The sequence below is a fragment of the Heptranchias perlo genome, chromosome 10, assembly GCF_035084215.1.
Source record: "Heptranchias perlo isolate sHepPer1 chromosome 10, sHepPer1.hap1, whole genome shotgun sequence".
Taxonomy (NCBI): Eukaryota; Metazoa; Chordata; class Chondrichthyes; order Hexanchiformes; family Hexanchidae; genus Heptranchias; species Heptranchias perlo.
The window spans coordinates 53396143-53416732 of record NC_090334.1 but is presented as its reverse complement, the minus strand read 5'-3'; the positions used below and the strand labels follow the sequence as shown (position 1 = coordinate 53416732).

Genomic DNA, 20590 nt, shown 5'->3' with positions numbered 1-20590 from the left:
ATATGAAAACAGAATCGAGCTCTTGGAACATTTTCACAAATGACTTGATAATAATCATTAATAAATAATCAAATCTGCTATTTTTACCATTTTGTGTGGCTTATTGAGATGAAAAAATGTTAAACAACTGCACATAGTTAAGGTTAAATAATTCAACATTGGAGTCTACAGATTGAAGGATACACCCAGTCGAGCTTCAGCTTTTTGGCTGGAAGTTCAGCTTTATCTTCCAAACTGTAGGTCTCCTTAATATCTTGGGGCATATACATGGTGATTGGACGTCCACGCAGGAACATTTTTACGTATCCTTCCTCTAAAAAAAGGACAGAGAATATAATGCTCATTCCTTGAACATTTTACTTTTAATTATACGAGGTACTGTAAAATCAGATAAACTGACAGCAACATTGAGAGATAGAGAGAGATTGAAAGACATTGAAGTACAGCCAACGCCAGAATTCGATTTAAAATTGTAACTGTCTTTATTACATGAAAGGTTCCATACAGTTTCATTACATGCAGTAAGTGTTGCTAATGTTAAAACAATGAAGCAAAGTTATCCAAAATGCAACAATTTGTGACAACATTCCATATGACCAAAATAGTATCAGTGGCACAACATGCTATTTAATCAATATTACACATACAAAACAAAGAATTCGATGCAGAAAACAGAATTTGCAAAAGAAAGCATGATAGAGGCAAAACATGACATACAAATATGTATGGCTGACACACAGAACAAAATAAAACTGAACAGACGTATTCCTCACAGTCCATCAAATATTTAATTATAAAGTTAAGGATTTAAAAACAGATCTGGAAGTATTGGCTCGGGGATTTAAGTGGGCTTATCAAACTCGGAGACCTCGACATGGCAGTAGGGCTGATGAGAATCTGACTTGGGCTTTTAGGAAATGGAAGGGTCAGAGAGGGTGACTTGCGAGTTCCAGGCTTCCCAATAGATTCAACTGAGGTGGTTCCAGATTCTTGAACAGTTGGTTCCTGGTTCAATAGCAGACCAAGGAGTTCAGCAATGCTCTCAGGAGAACCAATCAGTTTCGGAGTCTGACTCAGAAATACCTGTACTGCAACTATGTGGAGTTGTCATGAATACAGAGTGGATGGGAAGGGCAGAAGTAATAAATTGATTACAGATGCCTATAGAGTAGTTTCAGTTAGATTTTATTGTGTAACAGTGTTAGAAGAATAACTATCTTAATTCTCACTATTGTAACATTAGGTTGTTTTACAATTCCTCAGCTGTTAAAACGTCAGCATCATTATTAAAATCTAATGGATAAAGATTTACAATCATACACCTTAATTGTCTGTCTCTTCTTTTTAAACAGAGAATGTAAGTATTAACATCTTATTCCAGGCAGTTTTCTTATCTAGGCAGTGTTTAACTTTAAATTAAAAGTGAAATCTCACTGTCACAACTGCTGCATGTTTTGGGGTTAAAATACAACTTCCTGCTGACTTTTTCAAAAAAGAATTTCTGATATTTTCACAATTGAGAAAATTGAAATGATACTTATACTGGGCAGATAAGAATACTGAATGGACAGCACAAGTAGCAAGGCTGTTGTTGAAGCATTTCGGGGCCCTTCTGCTTTGCGTCTATGGGGTAGATCTTGACGTTATGCAATAATTTAAAATGGGGTGATAGCGAGTCGGCAGGCTGCTTTACATCTCTCCCGATTTTTATCCATTGACTTCAATAGCTATCACCCGTTTTATGCTATCGCTTAAAGTCAATATTACCCTCTATGTCTACAGTTAACACAGGAAGCTTTAATTTAGACACCACAGCACCCATGGTCACCCAAACTAGGCTTGTCTATTGCTCATACATGGGATTTGCAGCTAAAAGAAAGACTATGTTCAAGAAAGATCCATTCTGTGTTTGTCTACTAGCATTCATGTGATTTTTGGCAAGGTCGTTACTGACTGAGAGTTTCTTCTCCCTACTAAGTTTGGATCATCTACAAGAATTTTGTTTTTAAAGATTAGTACATTTTGACAAACTCTCGTGCAGATATTACAAAATTACAGTGCATCCTAAAAGGTGACTTATTCTTCAAACACCAGTGAATTGATGCAGCAATTTTCAAATTTTCAAAAGCAAGCAAGCATTGCATGTGGCATAGCTCTCTGCACGTCAGTCACATGATTCAACAAGCCACTGAAACTCAAAGACAACACAAGGATCTATGAGTCGTTCAGGAGACCTCCCCATTAATTCACTGTTTTTCCCAGATGACAAAATATTCAAAGTCCAGGATGGTTTTGCTCCAAGGAAAGTCTAATTAATGCACTTGGAAAGTTTGGTTGCATTGTAAAGTGATTCCCAGATAAGAAAGGTTTGCATTGCGAAGAAAATGTAAACATGCTTGCAGAAGAGGCTGTGTGTGCATGTGATTGAGACCTGACAGCTAGGAGACAGGTACGTTCAGAGAGCTAGAATATTGCACAAATGAGACCTACCTTTGCAATGCATCACACGGCGCTTCCCTTGTGATTACAGAGACAGAGACAGAAGTGCTAGATAAAGATGTGTATGAGGAAAGTCAGGTTCACCTAACACCTGTTCTAAGGGCTGCACAGCCATATTTATTTACAGCTTCTAAATAACCTCTCACAGGATAAAGAATCTTGAGTTCCTCACTTGTCTTGGGTGTATTTAAATATTTTAAATCATTCAAATTTCATTCATGATATTTTGTGAAGTAATAGAATCTCAATCCCTACTAAACTTATAGGCATTTCAACATGACTATCAAAACAATTCACAAGACAAGACTTTATGAAAATTCTATCTCATTAAACAAGTGCTCTGACTGGGCTAGCTGTCCATCAGCTGCATATTCGCATCAGGTATTTGGAATGTCTCTCTCCTTTATGGACATAGAACATATTAAAACATAGCAATAACAAAGGCAGTAACTGTGATTCATTCAAGCTTCAGACTCACTGAAATTCATTCAAATACACCAACTTTAAAACCAGAATAAAAAAGCCTCTCTGGACCAACTGAGAAGTCAGATAGACACTTTCGTTGGACTACTAAGGACTCCTAGGCCTGGATTTTAACATGGAGCTGGGAAGAGAGCGGGAGGGATGCTTTTCAGACGCGAAACCCGGAAGTGCGATCTCAACTTACTTGAATGATAAAAATTTTACTTTCAGGTTTTGTGCCTGGCAGCCAGCCAGATGGAGAGGCTGGCTGGTGGGAAGGCCTGCAATAACAGGCCACAGCCGGGTTTCAGAGAGGAGGGAGGCAGGGAGGGAGGGAGAGATCGTTGGCCATAGAGAAGATTGGGTGCGTGGGGGGGGGGGGCATGGAGGACATCAGTGGGGAGGGGAGCCAGGGAGAAGATCGTGAGTTGGGAGGTGATTGAGGCGGGAGAGAAGTTGGAGATCGGAGGTTGGGAGAACAGTTGATCGGAGGTAGGGAGAAGAGATGGAGGTGAGAAGTCAGCCACTGGGGGAGGGGTCTTGCACATCGGGTTGGGGGTGACTCTGCCATCGGGGGTGTCTAGACATTGGGGATGGTCTTGGCCATCGGTTGGTGGGGGGGGGGGGGGGTCGGCCGATTACAGGGCTCGAATTGTGGCAGGTAAGCTTGCTGGGCCTGAAGGAAACACTCCTGCTCCTCTGGGCCACAAGCAGTGCAATAAAGGTACTTACCTCATGATCCGGCCCTTCTCACCTTTTCACTAGTGAGATTCACAAGCCCCGGGAAACCCATGCTGGAGGCATTAAATTTAAAGTTGAGTCAAATTCAATTTAAAAAGACCTACTTAACGTCTCACAAGGATGTTAATTGATGTTATAAATATGTGCCTGCCTGAACTAATTAAAGTCCCGACTGCGGTGAGTAGGTTACTCGCTCGCATCCGTTAACGCACGTCCGTTAAACCCAGAAGTGAGCATGTTGGAGCTGGGTTGCGGTTGCGCTGCAAAAATCAAATATTTTAACTATCCATCCACCCCCAACCCACCTGCTCTTCGGGGTTAAAATTGCCCCTTTAGTAACCATTGTGGGAAAAAGTGGACCCAAACTGATTACTCTATCTTACTTTTTATTTCTTGGGCCCCTTCTCTCGTTCTCTCCCCTTCCCATCACCTGGTTGTGCCACCTTTTATTTCTCCCCTCTCAGGTAAGTTCCCCCCCCCCCAACCCCTACCCCAACCCTAACCCATCACTACTCCTCTGCCTTCCTACTCTCCTGCCATTGAATGAGCCCACAGCTACCCATTGTGCCTCTCTTGGTCATCAAGGTAACCTTAATGCCTCCTTGTGAGCAGCAACATCAACTGCACTATTCTTCTCTCTCAGCAACCTTCCCGCACAGTGAGCTGCTCCTCCAGATCAGTGGGACTGGCCTCGCTTGGTTCCACTCCCACCTATCAAATCATAGCCAAAGCATCACCAGTAATGGCTTCTCTTCCCATCCCTGCAAAGGTATCTCTGGAGTCCCCTTGGATCTATCCTTGACACTCTCTTCATTGTCATCTACATGCTGTCCCTTGGCGACATCATCTGCAAACATTGTACGCTGATGACGCTCAGCTAAATCTCTCCCCCACCTCTCCTAACCCCTTCACTGCCTCATTGTTGTAAAATTGCTTGTCGGGCAACATCATCTTGGAAATTCTCATTTTGTTTAAATCCCTACATTGCCTTGCCACTCACGATCCATATAACCTCCTCCAGCCCTACAACCTCTCCCTGAATTCTCCGTTCGTCTATCCCACCTTCTCTTTACCCCAGGATTGGCCATCCAGGCTTCAAGCTCTGGATTTCCCTCCCTAAATCCCTCTGCCTCTTTACCTCCCTCACCTCCTTTAAGGCCCTTCTTAAAACCTACCTCTTCAACCAAGCTTTTGGTTACCTCTCCTAATACCCCTTCTTTAGCTTGGCACCCAGATTTTTCTGTGAATCATCTTGGGATGTTTTTCTACATTAAAGGCACTATATAAATTCAAGTTGTTGTAGTCTACCATGGAGGGAGCTGGTAAAAGGGCAGCACTGTGATGCCAAGCAGCAGGCGTAGGGACAGGGGAAACAAGTGTGGAATGAAGAATGTAGGAATAGGAGGGTGCTGGTTTAACTGTGTGGCTTCTCTTTTTATTTCAGGTTTATGGCCAAGGGAAGGGGTGATTCCTACTCTGAAGAAGTGTGTGCTCAAATCTCTGGAGTGGGGCCTGAACCCATTACCTTTTGATTCAGAGTTCTGTGAGATACTTTATGTAGGGAAACAATTGTTAGTGGCTCAGGAAAGGGCCAGACGAATGACTTCAACAGCTGCCAAGGGGGCTTATGGTTGCTTTCCCTCATCTGCCAACAAATAAGCTATTTTGTTAAAAGGGAGGGATGTTACAATACTGAACACTGCCTCCATCACTAAATGTTAAAAACTTCCAGCATTATGAAGTAAGTCCTGAAGCAAAACGATTTTTTATTTAAAAAGTCAAAAATAAAGATCTATCTTGACAATACCAACCTGTCCCTTAAGATTGGTAGCACTTAAATAGCAGCTCAGAAATAAGTCACACCAGGTTTTATTGGGGCGGTTTGCCCCTGAACTTGGCATTATTAAAGTAAATCTGGGTACAAAGCCCTCTGACATTCATTTGCATGAAAGCTACATTGCTGCACCCTTTTCAAGCGCAGTCAATGGCAAACGCCAGAAAGGTCAGAGGAAGTTCAGTTGCAGTGCTATTGAGGAGCAAAATGGGAACAATGGATTAGTGCCAATTTTTCCATTTACATTGCACCAATTTTACGTGTGCTATTTGGGAGCAGGGCAAAGGAAATTTGGCTCTTAGTTGTGTAACTTACATAAGCATTTCATCATAGGAGAGGTTCTATATAAGAACTATGAGGGGTATATTGGATAACCCTCTCAGGCTCTTTCAAATCTTGGAGCTGGGTGGCGGTCGCGCTGCAAGAATCAAATATTTTAACGACTCACCCACCCCCAACCCACCCGTTCTTGGGGGTTAAAAGAACTCCCAAGCGCGACTAACCCACGCCCGGTCGTTGAGATGCAGGCAGCACGTAACACTCATGCTGCCTGGTGATTTACCTGATAGCTGCTACGCCAAGTTGCGCTGTTGAGTGGCTGCTCACCAGCTGGGGGCCCCGATAACGCGAGTGGCTGGCACCACATAAAGGCAGCCTGCACCACTTAAAGGCAGTCTGCACCTCTTATTTGCAAAATATAAGATACGGATCTGCACGGAGTCTGAACGGAGATCAGACATTGCACACATAAAACACAGATGCAGATCCTGTCCCTATCTTTACAATGTTAAAACATTGAATAAAGGTTGTGCACTACGAAATCCCACATCCTCCAATCTGCACGCTAGATCTCACCAATCTGCCGATTTAAGTTTGTACCAGGCCTAGGAGAGAGTGTGCACCCAGGTTCTCTGATGACGCACTAAAGGCCTTGGTGCAAGAGGTGGACAGTAGGAGGGCATCCTATATCTGCAGGGGGGGCAAGAGGCCCTCCAGACATATCCTCCCGAGGCAATGGGTGGCAGTGGGGGACGAAATCAATGCCAGGCACATAACACCACAAACATGGATGCAGTGCAGGAAGAAGTTCATTGCATTGAAATGAGTCGTCAAGGTGAGTGAGGTCAACTGTCAAGTGGCATCTCCCACCAACTGCATCACTAGTCACATCCACTGCTCCACGGACCACACCCCCCATCACCCACTCACCAACAAACTCTTTCAATCTGTACTAAACTCTTCCAATCAGATGCTTCCTCTCACCCGCACACATTACCACTGTTGCAAGCAGCACACCCACAACTCACAGGTCACATACACTGGCAGCTATTCAACCAAACCAGGCACATCACCCAAGCATCTTGCAGGACACTCACCGACACATGTCCTGCTTTCTTGCAGGAGAAGGTGGCGCATAACAGGAGGCAGCAAGTGGCAGTGGCTCCACGGAACATGAACCTGCTGTCCTCTCTCAGGATGACAGCATTCCTGTCCCAGCCCTGCCACTCTGCCAGTGCCCCTGATGTAACCAGCCCACTCCCTGTAGAATATTTAAACTTTATTATAGAGACGTTGGAAGATAGGAATAGGAGTCGGCCATTTAGGCCCTCTAGCCTGTTCCGCCATTCAATGAAATTGTGATTGATCTGTGACCTAACTCCATACGCCCGCCTTAGCCCCATATCCCTTAATACCTTTGATTAACAAAAATCTACCAATTTCAGATTTAAAATTAACAATTAAGCTAGCATCAACCTGCCGTTTGCAATAGAGAGTTCCAAACTTCTACCACCCTTTGCATGTAGAAACGTTTCCTAGCTTCACTCCTGCAAGTCCTGGCTCTAATTTTTAGGCTATGTCCATTAGTCTTAGTATTCAAGTATAGGAGACCTCCAAACACCAGGTACAAATGCATCAGCAGCTAGAAACAATAATCCAACAACTAACCTGTAACTCCTGCATGATCCCTTTAAATAGCGGTGGTGGGAGGGTCCTCCATGCTGTTTATGACCTGTTCAGTTGTGCAAGGTTAAGACAGTGCATTGGCTGGACCATGGAGTTCCAAAATCGCATCTGTCCCTTTACATCAGCATTGCACACTGATCTACTGCATAATCTCCCTACTTTACATGCTGCTGCCGTTCATTATCTGGGCATGTGGAAACCCCTTTACCAAGATGGCGATCACGCATGTCATGATAGAAGTGTGCGCGTGCATTCCGGACGCCATTTTGGGTCCTTAGGAGACCGCGTAGCACCTATAAAACGAGTGCTACGTGGCCCAATTTATAGCCCAGAGTCATATCACTTACCCACAATTTTATGCAGGAAGAAAATGACCATCATTGAAGCTCCGTGCCCTTTTAAAGGAGAATGATAAACCCATCTGTGCTGCCTCATGCTCTGATTTTACAGAACTTAACATCAACAACCTAGTTAGGTGACAGTCAAGACAGTGATGGTCATTTAATTGGAATACCAATACTGGTGGACATTACAACCTGCCCTATTCCTTATTGGGATACTATAACATCCTGTGGACATAGTTTATTCAATTTTTGGGGACAAGGAAGGGGGGAAAAGTTAAGCAAACCAGAATGATCTGTGAACTTTAGAACTGGACCTCCTGATGGCTGTAGATATTGCAGTGTTGGTCACAGTGGTCCAAATTAGTTCCTAGTTGAAGAAGATATGTGAAGATACATAGCTCTTGGAAGGGTGAGGGGGAGACCTGAGGAACATGTGCTCCATTGGTTGATAGCAATTCTCTTTCACAAATGTATTAAGCAAAGTAAAAGGATGCATTATCTGAGCCTCATTATTCAACACAAACCCTATGTCTCATCTGCAGTCAGCAGGTCCCACATGCTTTCTATCTGAGCTTTCTTACTAATGCCTGATGTGGATGACACACTGCTGTGGTATTTGGCAGAATTCTTATCCCTAGCTATCCAAAATTAGGTATTTGAGAATTTAGGAAAATGAAAGGCAAAAACTTGCATTTCAAAAGGCAAGAAAATCAAAGTAGGAAAAGATGTAAAGAGCAAAAAAGCAGAATGTTACAATTTATTGACAGTCTAAATGAACACTTCAGAAAACTAGTATTGAAAAGGAATAATTTTTATAGCTACTCACCTGCATTAAAGAGAGGATCCTTGGGTTTGCTGTGAAAGAAACAGTATTAGACTGAATCTGTAGGTCACTGTCAGTACTTCTTACATAGATTGCTTGTATTAATAGAATACAGTTATTTCTCTAGTCTAAAAAAAACAGTAGTTCATAAGCTGATTTGGAACTGCCTATAACAGCTGTGAGAAGGTTAATCTCACAATACCAACTGCAGGCCATCACCCACAATGCTGGCACGTGGAACACTCAGTCAGTTCAGCTACTTAAGCCTCATAAGCTTCACAGGTGCACAAGACACATGTTGAGGTTAGTGTTCAACACTGACATCATGTCTGATTGTTTCAACATCAATCAGTGTGAGACTATCTCCCCAAGATGGTCTCAGAGCGACATCGAAAGCTAAACTGAACCAGTTTGCCTTGAATTATACTGCACATTTAGTGTTCCTACAAAGTGAAATCACTTCATAACAATTCAAACTAAAGTACAACTGTCCTGTTAGAGATAACAATGTAACACTCATAACTGCTGTTTTGATAAAATACATGTGAAGTTTTTAGAATTTGCACCTGATTTGTCTGGTAACACCCCATGCTAGTTTGTTGCTGCACACCGAAGACATTAATAAATCCTCTAATGTTGACAGGTTTAGTTCTGTCTGCTAACCATGGAAGGCACGAATCACATGTTAATCCTTTACTTCATAACAGAGGCAATAATGTGCCATTAAACTTCATTTAAACATTACTGATAGTATAGAAATTTTGAAAATGTAAGTATGCACTTTAATTTACCTTTCGCTGGTCTTTTTGCCACTGGAACCACTGCTAGTTGATCCAGTGCGGGTCCTGCTGTTCTTTGACTCTCCAAAGCTCTCTCTTCGTGCAGCTGATGACACACGTTCAGAAGAGTTGCTTCTCTTTACACTACTAGGTTAAAAAATGGTTCATTAGTTCAAAACTTTGATGTCTTCTCAGCAGTTATATTTATATTGAGAAATACCTACTCATTTCAAATGCATTGTCTTCCAATCATATGGCTGTCTTTTTCATGGCCAAATTTGTTTCATATAAAGTAAATATTCAGTATTTGCTACAATAAATAATAAGCTGATTACATTTTAAAAAAATGAATATATCTTAAAAAATATCCCTTAAAAATTGCAAGGCTATTCTGTGAGTTCCTACTACATTCGTGACTAATTTTCCACATTTTTTTACTACTTATTAAGAGTATAGTTGAAAGAAGAGTCAATAAACTTTGCTCCAATACAAAGATGCATTTGTTTGGAAAAATCCTGTTCTATATTTTCAGTCATAGGATTCCTTACTAAGTTTATAATATTAAATCTATCCTGGCTATAATCTACTAACACAGAATAATGTGTGCAGCTGACCCAATTAGATGGACCTTGGGTGTTTCTTTTCAAAGCACATTCTCTGCAGATATATGAATTTTCTGGAATGATGGCCTTTTTTATGTGGCTGGGCTGGAATCATGTTGGTAATTGAAGTGGTCTCTTGAGTTTTATGTAAACATAGGTTCTAATCTTGCCTTCTTTTACTGATCATACTGAGGTTGAGAAAGTAAATGTATTGTGTTTTCCATTCGTAGCTTGTTATTAGCAAGCTTTATTCTGGCTCTGCCATGTACAATTTAGCACATAATGGTGATATTTTTGTTCCCATAGCAATCTCTACCAGCCATAAATCATTCTTTGTTGAATGTAAAATAGTTGAGTTAGAATGAAATGTGTGAAGGAATATCTGTGTGGTGTCATGGGTTATCACATTGTCCATTCATTTCTGATTAGCCTGGTTTAAATCCAGCCCAGACTGACAGGGTGAAAGCAGTCTTTGTAAAGGTCCTCAACAACAACAACACAACGCCTTTAACGTAGTAAAACTTCCCAAGGCCCTTCTCAGGGACATACTCAGACAAAAATTGACACCGAGCCAAAAAAGGAGACATTAGGACAGGTGACAGAGGTCGGTTTTAAGCAGTTTTAAAGGAGGAGAGAGGTGGAGAGGCAAAGAAGTTTGGGGAGGGAGTTCCAGAGCTTAGGGCCTAGATGGCTGAAAGCACTACCACCAATGGCAGGGCAAAGGAAGTGGGGGATGCACAAGAGGCCAGAGTTGGAGGAACGTTAAGTTCTCAGAGGGTTGTAGGGCTGCAGGAGGTTACAGAGATAGGGAGGGGCAAGGCCATGGACGGATTTGAACACAAGCATGAGAAGGTGTTGGTGGAATGAGTTTGGACACTTTTGATCAAGGACCTAAGGGGCAAAAGTCTAAAGCACACAACAGGTCACACTTCATTACTGAATCACAATAAACTGGTTCAAAGAGGCCCTAAGAGACTTACAAATGGGAATGTAATAGTGGACCAGTAGGGGCAATCTTCTGGGTCTAAGTTTACAGCATATTTTGGGGACAGAGAGGGAGCATACTTTGCATCTAAAACATACAGCACCAGACCTGGAAGCATGTGATGCCAACACTGAGGACAAAACGTGAAAAAAAGTAGCCTTGAGGAACACAAAAATGTTGAAAAATAAAGAAAATGGTAAAATGATGTCACCAAGTTTTGTTAATCATAGTATCATAGTAGGTACAGCGCAGGAGGAGGGCATTCGGCCCATCCTGTCTGTGCCGGCTCTTCGAAAGAGCTATCCAATCAGTCCTGTTCCCCTGCTCTTTCCCCATAGCCCAGTAAATGTTTTCCCTTCAAGCATTTATCTCATTCCCTTTTGAAAGTTACTATTGAATCTGCTTCCACCCCTCTTTCAAGCAGTGCATTCCAGATCATTACAACTCGCTGCGTAAAAATTTTTTTCCTCATGTCTCCTCTGGCTCTTTTGCCCTAAATCTGTGTCCTCTGGAAACAGTTTCTCTTTATTTACTCTATCAAAACCATTCATGATTTTGAACACCTCTATCAAATCTCTCCTTAACCTTCTCTGTTCTAAGGAGAACAGCCCCAGCTTCTCCAGTCTCTCCACATAACTGAAGTCCCTCATGCCTGGTACCATTCTAGTAAATCTCTTCTGCACCCTCTCTAAAGCTTTGACATCCTTCCTAAAGTGGGGTACCCAGAATTCTGCACAACATTCCAGCTGGGGCCTAACCAGTATTTTATAAAGGTTCAGCATAACTTCCTTGCTTTTGTACTCTATGCCCTATTAATAAAGCCCAGGATCCCATATGCGTTTTTAACAGCCTTCTCAACTTGTCCTGCCACCTTCAAAGATTTGTGTATGCACAACCCCAGGTTTCTCTGTTCCTGCACCCCCTTTAAAATTGTATCCTTTAGTTTATATTGCCTCTCCTCATTCTTCCTACCAAAATGTATCACTTCACACATTTATTGCAGCCTGGCAATTGCCATTACACACTTTATCTTATTATCACCGAACACCCACCATTATATCCTGCCCCCATCTAAATCCTGCCCCATCTACTTCCTGCCCCCACCTACATCCTGCACCCATCTACATCCTGCCCCATCTACATCCTGCCTCATCTACTTCCTGCCCCCACCTACATCCTGCACCCCATCTACATCCTGCCCCCACCTACATCCTGCCCCATCTACATCCTGCCCCCACCGACATCCTGCCCCATCTACTTCCTGTCCCCACCTACATCCTGCACCCCATCTACATCCTGCCCCATCTACATCCTGCCCCCACCTACATCCTGCCCCATCTACTTCCTGCCCCCACCTACATCCTGCACCCCATCTACATCCTGCCCCCACCTACATCCTGCCTCATCTACATCCTGCCCCCACCTACATCCTGCCCCATCTACTTCCTGCCCCCACCTACATCCTGCCTCATCTACATCCTGCACCCCATCTACATCCTGCCCCCACCTACATCCTGCCTCATCTACATCCTGCCCCCACCTACATCCTGCCCCATCTACTTCCTGCCCCCACCTACATCCTGCACCCCATCTACATCCTGCACCCCATCTACATCCTGCCTCATCTACTTCCTGCCCCCACCTACATCCTGCACCCCATCTACATCCTGCACCCCATCTACATCCTGCCTCATCTACATCCTGCACCCCATCTACATCCTGCCCCATCTACTTCCTGCACCCCATCTACATCCTGCCCCATCTACATCCTGCCCCCACCAAATCCTGCACCCCATCTACATCCTGCGCCCCATCTACATCCTGCCCCATCTACTTCCTGTGCCCCATCTACATCCTGCCCCCATCTACATCCTGCCCCATCTACTTCCTGCACCCCATGTCTACATCCTGCGTCCCATCTACATCCTGCCCCATCTACTTCCTGTGCCCCATCTACATCCTGCCCCCACCTACATCCTGCCCCATCTACTTCCTGCCCCCACCTACATCCTGCACCCCATCTACATCCTGCACCCCATCTACATCCTGCCTCATCTACATCCTGCCCCCACCTACATCCTGCACCCCATCTACATCCTGCCTCATCTACATCCTGCACCCCATCTACATCCTGCCCCATCTACTTCCTGCACCCCATCTACATCCTGCCCCATCTACATCCTGCCCCCACCAAATCCTGCACCCCATCTACATCCTGCGCCCCATCTACATCCTGCCCCATCTACTTCCTGTGCCCCATCTACATCCTGCCCCCATCTACATCCTGCCCCATCTACTTCCTGCACCCCATGTCTACATCCTGCGTCCCATCTACATCCTGCCCCATCTACATCCTGCCTCATCTACTTCCTGCCCCCACCTACATCCTGCACCCCATCTACATCCTGCCCCCACCTACATCCTGCCCCATCTACATCCTGCCCCCACCTACCCTACATCCTGCCCCATCTACTTCCTGCCCCCACCTACATCCTGCACCCCATCTACATCCTGCCCCATCTACATCCTGCCCCCACCTACATCCTGCCTCATCTACATCCTGCCCCCACCTACATCCTGCCCCATCTACTTCCTGCCCCCACCTACATCCTGCACCCCATCTACATCCTGCCCCATCTACATCCTGCCCCCACCTACATCCTGCCTCATCTACATCCTGCCCCCACCTACATCCTGCCTCATCTACATCCTGCCCCCACCTACATCCTGCCCCATCTACTTCCTGCCCCCACCTACATCCTGCCTCATCTACATCCTGCACCCCATCTACATCCTGCCCCCACCTACATCCTGCCTCATCTACATCCTGCCCCCACCTACATCCTGCCCCATCTACTTCCTGCCCCCACCTACATCCTGCACCCCATCTACATCCTGCACCCCATCTACATCCTGCCTCATCTACTTCCTGCCCCCACCTACATCCTGCACCCCATCTACATCCTGCACCCCATCTACATCCTGCCTCATCTACATCCTGCACCCCATCTACATCCTGCCCCATCTACTTCCTGCACCCCATCTACATCCTGCCCCATCTACATCCTGCCCCCACCAAATCCTGCACCCCATCTACATCCTGCGCCCCATCTACATCCTGCCCCATCTACTTCCTGTGCCCCATCTACATCCTGCCCCCATCTACATCCTGCCCCCATCTACATCCTGCCCCATCTACTTCCTGCACCCCATGTCTACATCCTGCGTCCCATCTACATCCTGCCCCATCTACTTCCTGTGCCCCATCTACATCCTGCCCCCACCTACATCCTGCCCCATCTACTTCCTGCCCCCACCTACATCCTGCACCCCATCTACATCCTGCACCCCATCTACATCCTGCCTCATCTACATCCTGCCCCCACCTACATCCTGCACCCCATCTACATCCTGCCTCATCTACATCCTGCCCCCACCTACATCCTGCACCCCATCTACATCCTGCCTCATCTACATCCTGCACCCCATCTACATCCTGCCCCATCTACTTCCTGCACCCCATCTACATCCTGCCCCATCTACATCCTGCCCCCACCAAATCCTGCACCCCATCTACATCCTGCGCCCCATCTACATCCTGCCCCATCTACTTCCTGTGCCCCATCTACATCCTGCCCCCATCTACATCCTGCCCCATCTACTTCCTGCACCCCATGTCTACATCCTGCGTCCCATCTACATCCTGCCCCATCTACTTCCTGTGCCCCATGTCTACATCCTGCGTCCCATCTACATCCTGCACACATCGAGATCCTGCCCCCATCTACATCCTGCCCCATCTACTTCCTGTGCCCCATCTACATCCTGCCCCCATCTACATCCTGCCCGCATCTACATCCTGCACCCCATGTCTACATCCTGCGTCCCATCTACATCCTGCACACATTGAGATCCTGCCCCCATCTACATCCTGCCCCATCTACATCCTGTGCCCCATCTACATCCTGTGCCCCATCTACATCCTGTGCCCCATCTACGTTCTGCACCCCATGTCTATATCCTGCCCCATCTAGATCCTGCATGAAATGATGATTAAGTTTATTCAGTGTATAAGGTAGTTTCTACATTTCTATTGTATCAGCTGTCATGTGTAAAAAAATCATTTATTGCATCCCAGCTACTGTGGTGCATTGATGAAAAATTAAAACTTGTGTGGAATTCATTTTCCTGAGAACAGCTCTCATCAATAGGTAGTAAAACAAAAAGGAACAAATGCTCCATCGGAAACCCAGAACTGCATTTAGCAAAACTTCCAGTAATTGTATTGTAGCTTTAAACTGCTGAGAGCTCATAAATCTTTAGTACCATAAAGGACATACTACTGCTTCCAGGAATGGGATTGTCCAAACGAATGGAAAAGGAACCAGTAGTAGATGTATTCCTGATCGGAAGAATTGAGTGTTCATGTGTAAAAATAAAGTAACCCATGATCTGCTGCAAAAATGATTCCATTTTGAATAGAAACCTCTCTGATCGTTTCATGTCGAGTTCTGTACCTACAGCGAACTTCATTTCTACTTCTGGGAGTGCCTCATGCTAATTTTCATTGCTCAGGAAGAAAACATTATATTGTCATTTAATGATGTAAAATAATTTTGAACAAAGCACAGCTTTAACTGTGACATACATTCTGAATCACTGGCCTTGATATTAACCCCCTCACAACGGGCGGGAGAGGGTCGGTGGGAGGGGGGGTTGGAGGTTAAATTGTATTTTTAAAAATTTTCTTTGAACACTTTTGTTAGTTATAAAAATATTAGAAATACAAAAAAAGTCTGCTTGATTGACAGTCAAGAATCATCCAATCAGGGAACGTGTTCCCATTTTTACGGCAGCAGGATGCGAGGCAGGGCTCGGGAAACCTGGCAGCTAAATGGCGACAAAAGCAGCTGGACCAGAAGGTTAAGTGCTTTTTAGAGCACTCCTTGTGAACCAGGAGGAGCAGGAGTGTTCCCCCAGGCCCCTCAAGGAAGTGCTCGGCCTCCGTTCTGCCGATCGCGGCCTCTCCTCGCTGCTGCAATCGGTGACACCCCCCCCAACCAAGCTCTGATCTCGAGCCTTCTACCAGGCCCCGACCTCCCCCACACCAAGCTCTGATCTCGAGCCTTCTACCAGGCCCCGACCTCCCCCACACCAAGCTCTGATCTCGAGCCTTCTACCAGGCCCCGACCTCTCCCCACACCAAGCTCTGATCTCGAGCCTTCTACCAGGCTCCGACCTCTCCCCACACCAAGCTCCGATCTCGAGCCTTCGACCAGGCCCGGACCTCATCCCACAGCAAGCTCCGATCTCGAGCCTTCTACCAGGCCAATACCTCCCCCCACACCAAGCTCCAATCTCGAGCCTTTCACCAGGCCCCGACATCCCCCCACACCAAGCTCCGATCTCGAGCCTTCTGCCAGTCTCTGACCTCCCCCCACACCAAGCTCCGATCTCGAGCCTTCTGCCAGTCTCTGACCTCCCCCCACACCAAGCTCCGATCTCGAGCCTTCCACCAGGCCACAACCTCCCCCCACACCAAGCTCCGATCTCGAGCCTTCGACCAGGCTTCGACCTGCCCCCACACCAAGCTCCGATCTCGAGCCTTCCACCAGGCCCTGACGTCCCCTCACACCAAGCTCTGATCTCGAGCCTTCGACCAGGCTTCGACCTGCCCCCACACCAAGCTCCGATCTCGAGCCTTTTACCAGTCTCTGACCTCCCCTCACACCAAGCTCCGAACTCGAGCCTTCCACCAGGCCCCGACCTCCCCCCACACCAAGCTCCGATCTCGAGCCTTCCACCAGGCCCCGACCTCCCCTCACACCAAGCTCCGATCTCGAGCCTTCTACCAGGCTCCGACCTCCCCCCACACCAAGCTCCGATCTCGAGCCTTCTACCAGGCCCCCACCTCCCCCCACACCAAGCTCCGATCTCGAGCCTTCTACCAGGCCCTGACCTCCCCTCACACCAAGCTCCGATCTCGAGCCTTCTACCAGGCCCCGACCTCCCCTCACACCAAGCTCCGATCTCGAGCCTTCTACCAGGCCCCGACCTCCCCTCACACCAAGCTCTGATCTCGAGCCTTCTACCAGGCCCGGACCTCATCCCACACCAAGCTCCGAGCTCGAGCCTTCTACCAGTCCCTGACCTCCCCTCACACCAAGCTCCAATCCCAAGCCCCAATCTCTTTCTCCCTCCCTCCTGATTACCGGGCTCCGACCGTTCCCCACCAAGCCCCGATCTCTCCCGACTACCGGGAATCGTCCCCTAGGGTCCCCGGTTGTGACGTCCTTCTGCTGGCTTTCCCGCCCGGCAGCTGGCCAGCCTGTCAATCTGGCCGGCAGCCAGGTGGGAAATGGAGGGAGAAAATGATATTGAGGTCATGCCGTTAATATCGGCAGGACCTCCACGTTCCCGGGCTTTCCAGGTTTCCCCCCACTATCGCGCACCTCCACAACCTCCCCGCAAATATCGGGGCCACTGTGTAAGAGTGGAAATAAGTATTGATTTCTGTGTCGTTCTATAGCCTGAAGAGAGTAAATAATACTCATAAATATGAGATCCAGTATAACCAAATAAGTATAGCCAAAAATAAACAACTGACACTGAGATAACAAGAGGAATTCTTTGGAATTATCACCAGTACCCATACTGGGATACTGTGTGATGATCTAAACCATAAATCTCAGGTTAATGTAAAACAAATGTGTACAATAAATGCTCTCCTCCAGTGGAGTGTGCTCCTGATATGTGAAGATGCCATTTCTCCCTCCAGCCCTATTCAGCATATAACAGCAGATTGATAATCAGCATTGTTAACATGGCAAATGGCAGAGATTCCCCTCACAGCTCAGTTTAACACCTCTTTATTTAGTCCAGTCAAGTTCTTTATGTTATTCCAGCTGCAAAGTACCTTATTTTCTAAACATAATTGCTGCACTTTATTGGTATCCTCTTTGTGCCCAGATAAAGGTGCCGAGAAATGTGGAAAATGAGATGTGCATAAGCAGAGTGCACTGTACAACTTTCTATTACAACTGATTCCAAGGTAACCTCACCTTTTAGTAGTTTTATTCAATTTAGACATACTAGTCAGACACCCTTGCTTGCTACATCCAGAAATGAGATGCAATATGGAAAGAGAAGAAAAATGAATGTCATGCAAAAGACACAAATGAAGAAAATCTTATGAAAACATACATTATGTTGTTGAAAATAATTCCCTGTAAATGTTACACTAGATGACAAAGTAAAAGGAGACAATTCAAATTCACTAGCCTTGTTCTAGTGAAATATAAACATTTTCAGTGATATATTATAACACCATGTAGATCAAAGAACTCCAACTGGGCTAAATACAGTATTGTTAGTAAATGCGTCACCTCCGTTAACATGCATGTCCACTGACAACAGGGTTATGCTCAGTGACTGCCTTAAGTCAGGCATGTTGCGCTGTCCGAGCCAGGGCTCCCGGAATTCTGTGAGAAAATAAGGTGGATTCCACAGGGAGGGCCTTTGAATCATCTGGCAGACAAATCCAAATCTAAATCTAAACCCCATAGTAATTCAAACAGAATTATTTTTGTACATATACAACCATGAATTACAGGGAATGTAACAGCATAACTATGGGTCAGGTTACCAACGAACACACACAATCAGTGCTATATAACAGGGATACAAAGGTGATTTTTTTCCCCACATGTTTGAGACCCTTTTACCACTATAGTGGATAACCTTTGCTTTCTGAGCCTGCTATAAAAGAAAGGAAGTAATAATAGCAATATCGCACTTAGCCTCATGCATCAAAAAGACACCGCATGCCTTTCACTGTTACCCCTGGCCACCCCGAGCATCATCAAAGCTCAAGCCTGTTACATCTGAAGGTTTGGATAAAACAATATGGACTAGCACAAGTCACATTTAAAAGTAAAATTGGGATAATAATACATGGAAAACAAAAATCCAACTGTCTAAGTTGCTCAAGAGCCAGCTGCTGGTTTGGCATGTGCGCATGGCTCAGGGTGACATGCTCACCATTTTTCCATTCTATCCTATTGGGAATGACCTAGGCTGAACCATGTGTTACCTCTGCCCCTCCACCCCCTCCCAGCCAGTGCAGTCAAGATCAGGGACTTGCCATGAGGAGGAATGAAATGCACAGCCATCGCAGGCGCATCAACGCACTGTGCCACTGCGAAATCAAAATCGGGGCAAAAGTTAAATTTTGTTTTTGTCACAAAAGTGCAAATCAGTCAGATTGTGCTTGCAGAGCCATTCCTGGATCCATTGATGAGGAAGTTTAACCATTGTTTCTTACAAACATCTTCATATTAAAAAATAAAAACATCTGAAATATAGGAGTTCTCATTTTAAATGCAAATATCAGAGGCAGTGGAAGGCCCATCTGAAATCATGCCTATTAATGATGCTCAAAAATGTCTTTATTTAACAATTCCATCTAATTAGCTGAAGAAAGAGTTCCCTTAATGATGACTCATAATTTATATGGCAGGAAACATTATCTTGACTAGCAATTTGGAACACATCAGCCACTAAGGAGGTCAACATGAAAGTGATCTTTGTAGGTTTCAGGCTATGTGTTATCCCAGCTAATCAATACAATATTAATTTGATCAGCTGGGACAGCATTTGCCTTTTAATCCAGCTCCACCAGTCGTTAATGAAAAACAGAGTTTTGTCCATTGAGCAGCTTATTCTGAATTTAAAAAACGACCTTTGTGTCATGATTAGCAGTACTTTAAAAATTACTTATGAACTGCTGCTAGTAATAGAATGTCTTTGCTACATTTGCTGTTATGTATGGATGTGCTGGGCCATTTTGACATCCTTTGGTCTGTGTAATCTTTTTCAAAGTGATTTAATTATTCAAGCAAAGCTATTCTGCATATATAATCATAAAGTCATTAAAATACTACCCCACTGTCCAAATCAGCTGGGAATAAATTTCTCCATGTAAATTAAATGAAGACTCTTCCTGGGAAAGATGCCAAAAATTTAGTCATTGCTAACAGCTGAAATAAAAAAAAGACAGTAAAATATGAATCCTTTAATTCTAATTTATGAAAACTTTACGTCATAAAACAAATCATTTCATGTACAACTATTATACCTCACTATTGGAAAGGGCTGTGAAGATGTAGAAACCACAGATGACAAGCAGGTTATGTTTATGAGATGTTTTCATGAACAGAGAAATAAGCCTGTATGGAAAAGTTTGCATCATTGGCTGAGTTGCTCGAAGCTGTATAATCTCACAGTCACAATGGAGGTCTGAACAACACATTCCTGTGTTACTGTATTGAACAGCTAAGTTAATCATTGGTCCATGGTTCAAATAAGCAAACTTAAAACTGACAACTGTGCAAATATGAGCATACAAATTTCAAGAAACAAATCCATCTTTCATTGATTTACTAAAACAAAAGCACACCTGTATTTGAGTGCTGTCAGAAGCTATGCTGTCTCATTCGCATTCTAACTATCCTCATGGATGTGTGTAAAAGACCTATTCCTCCAGTGGCCATTAGGT

General features: G+C 45.0%; 1 protein-coding gene across 5 annotated transcripts in view; it reads right to left on the bottom strand.

Annotated features, from left to right (window-relative positions):
- Window positions 1–20590, bottom strand: part of eml1 (EMAP like 1) — a 196160-nt gene that overhangs the window by 38793 nt on the left and 136777 nt on the right. For 2 of the 5 annotated variants that reach the window (XM_067991785.1, XM_067991781.1), the window contains exons 4-7: window positions 9460–9594; window positions 8672–8700; window positions 2491–2517; window positions 184–313 (exon numbers count right to left, since the gene is read on the bottom strand). In XM_067991785.1, coding sequence (XP_067847886.1) covers window positions 184–313; window positions 2491–2517; window positions 8672–8700; window positions 9460–9594 — 321 coding nt within the window. The remainder of the gene's footprint in view (window positions 1–183; window positions 314–2490; window positions 2518–8671; window positions 8701–9459; window positions 9595–20590) is intronic. The other 3 variants (XM_067991782.1, XM_067991783.1, XM_067991784.1) reach the window with 3 other exon arrangements.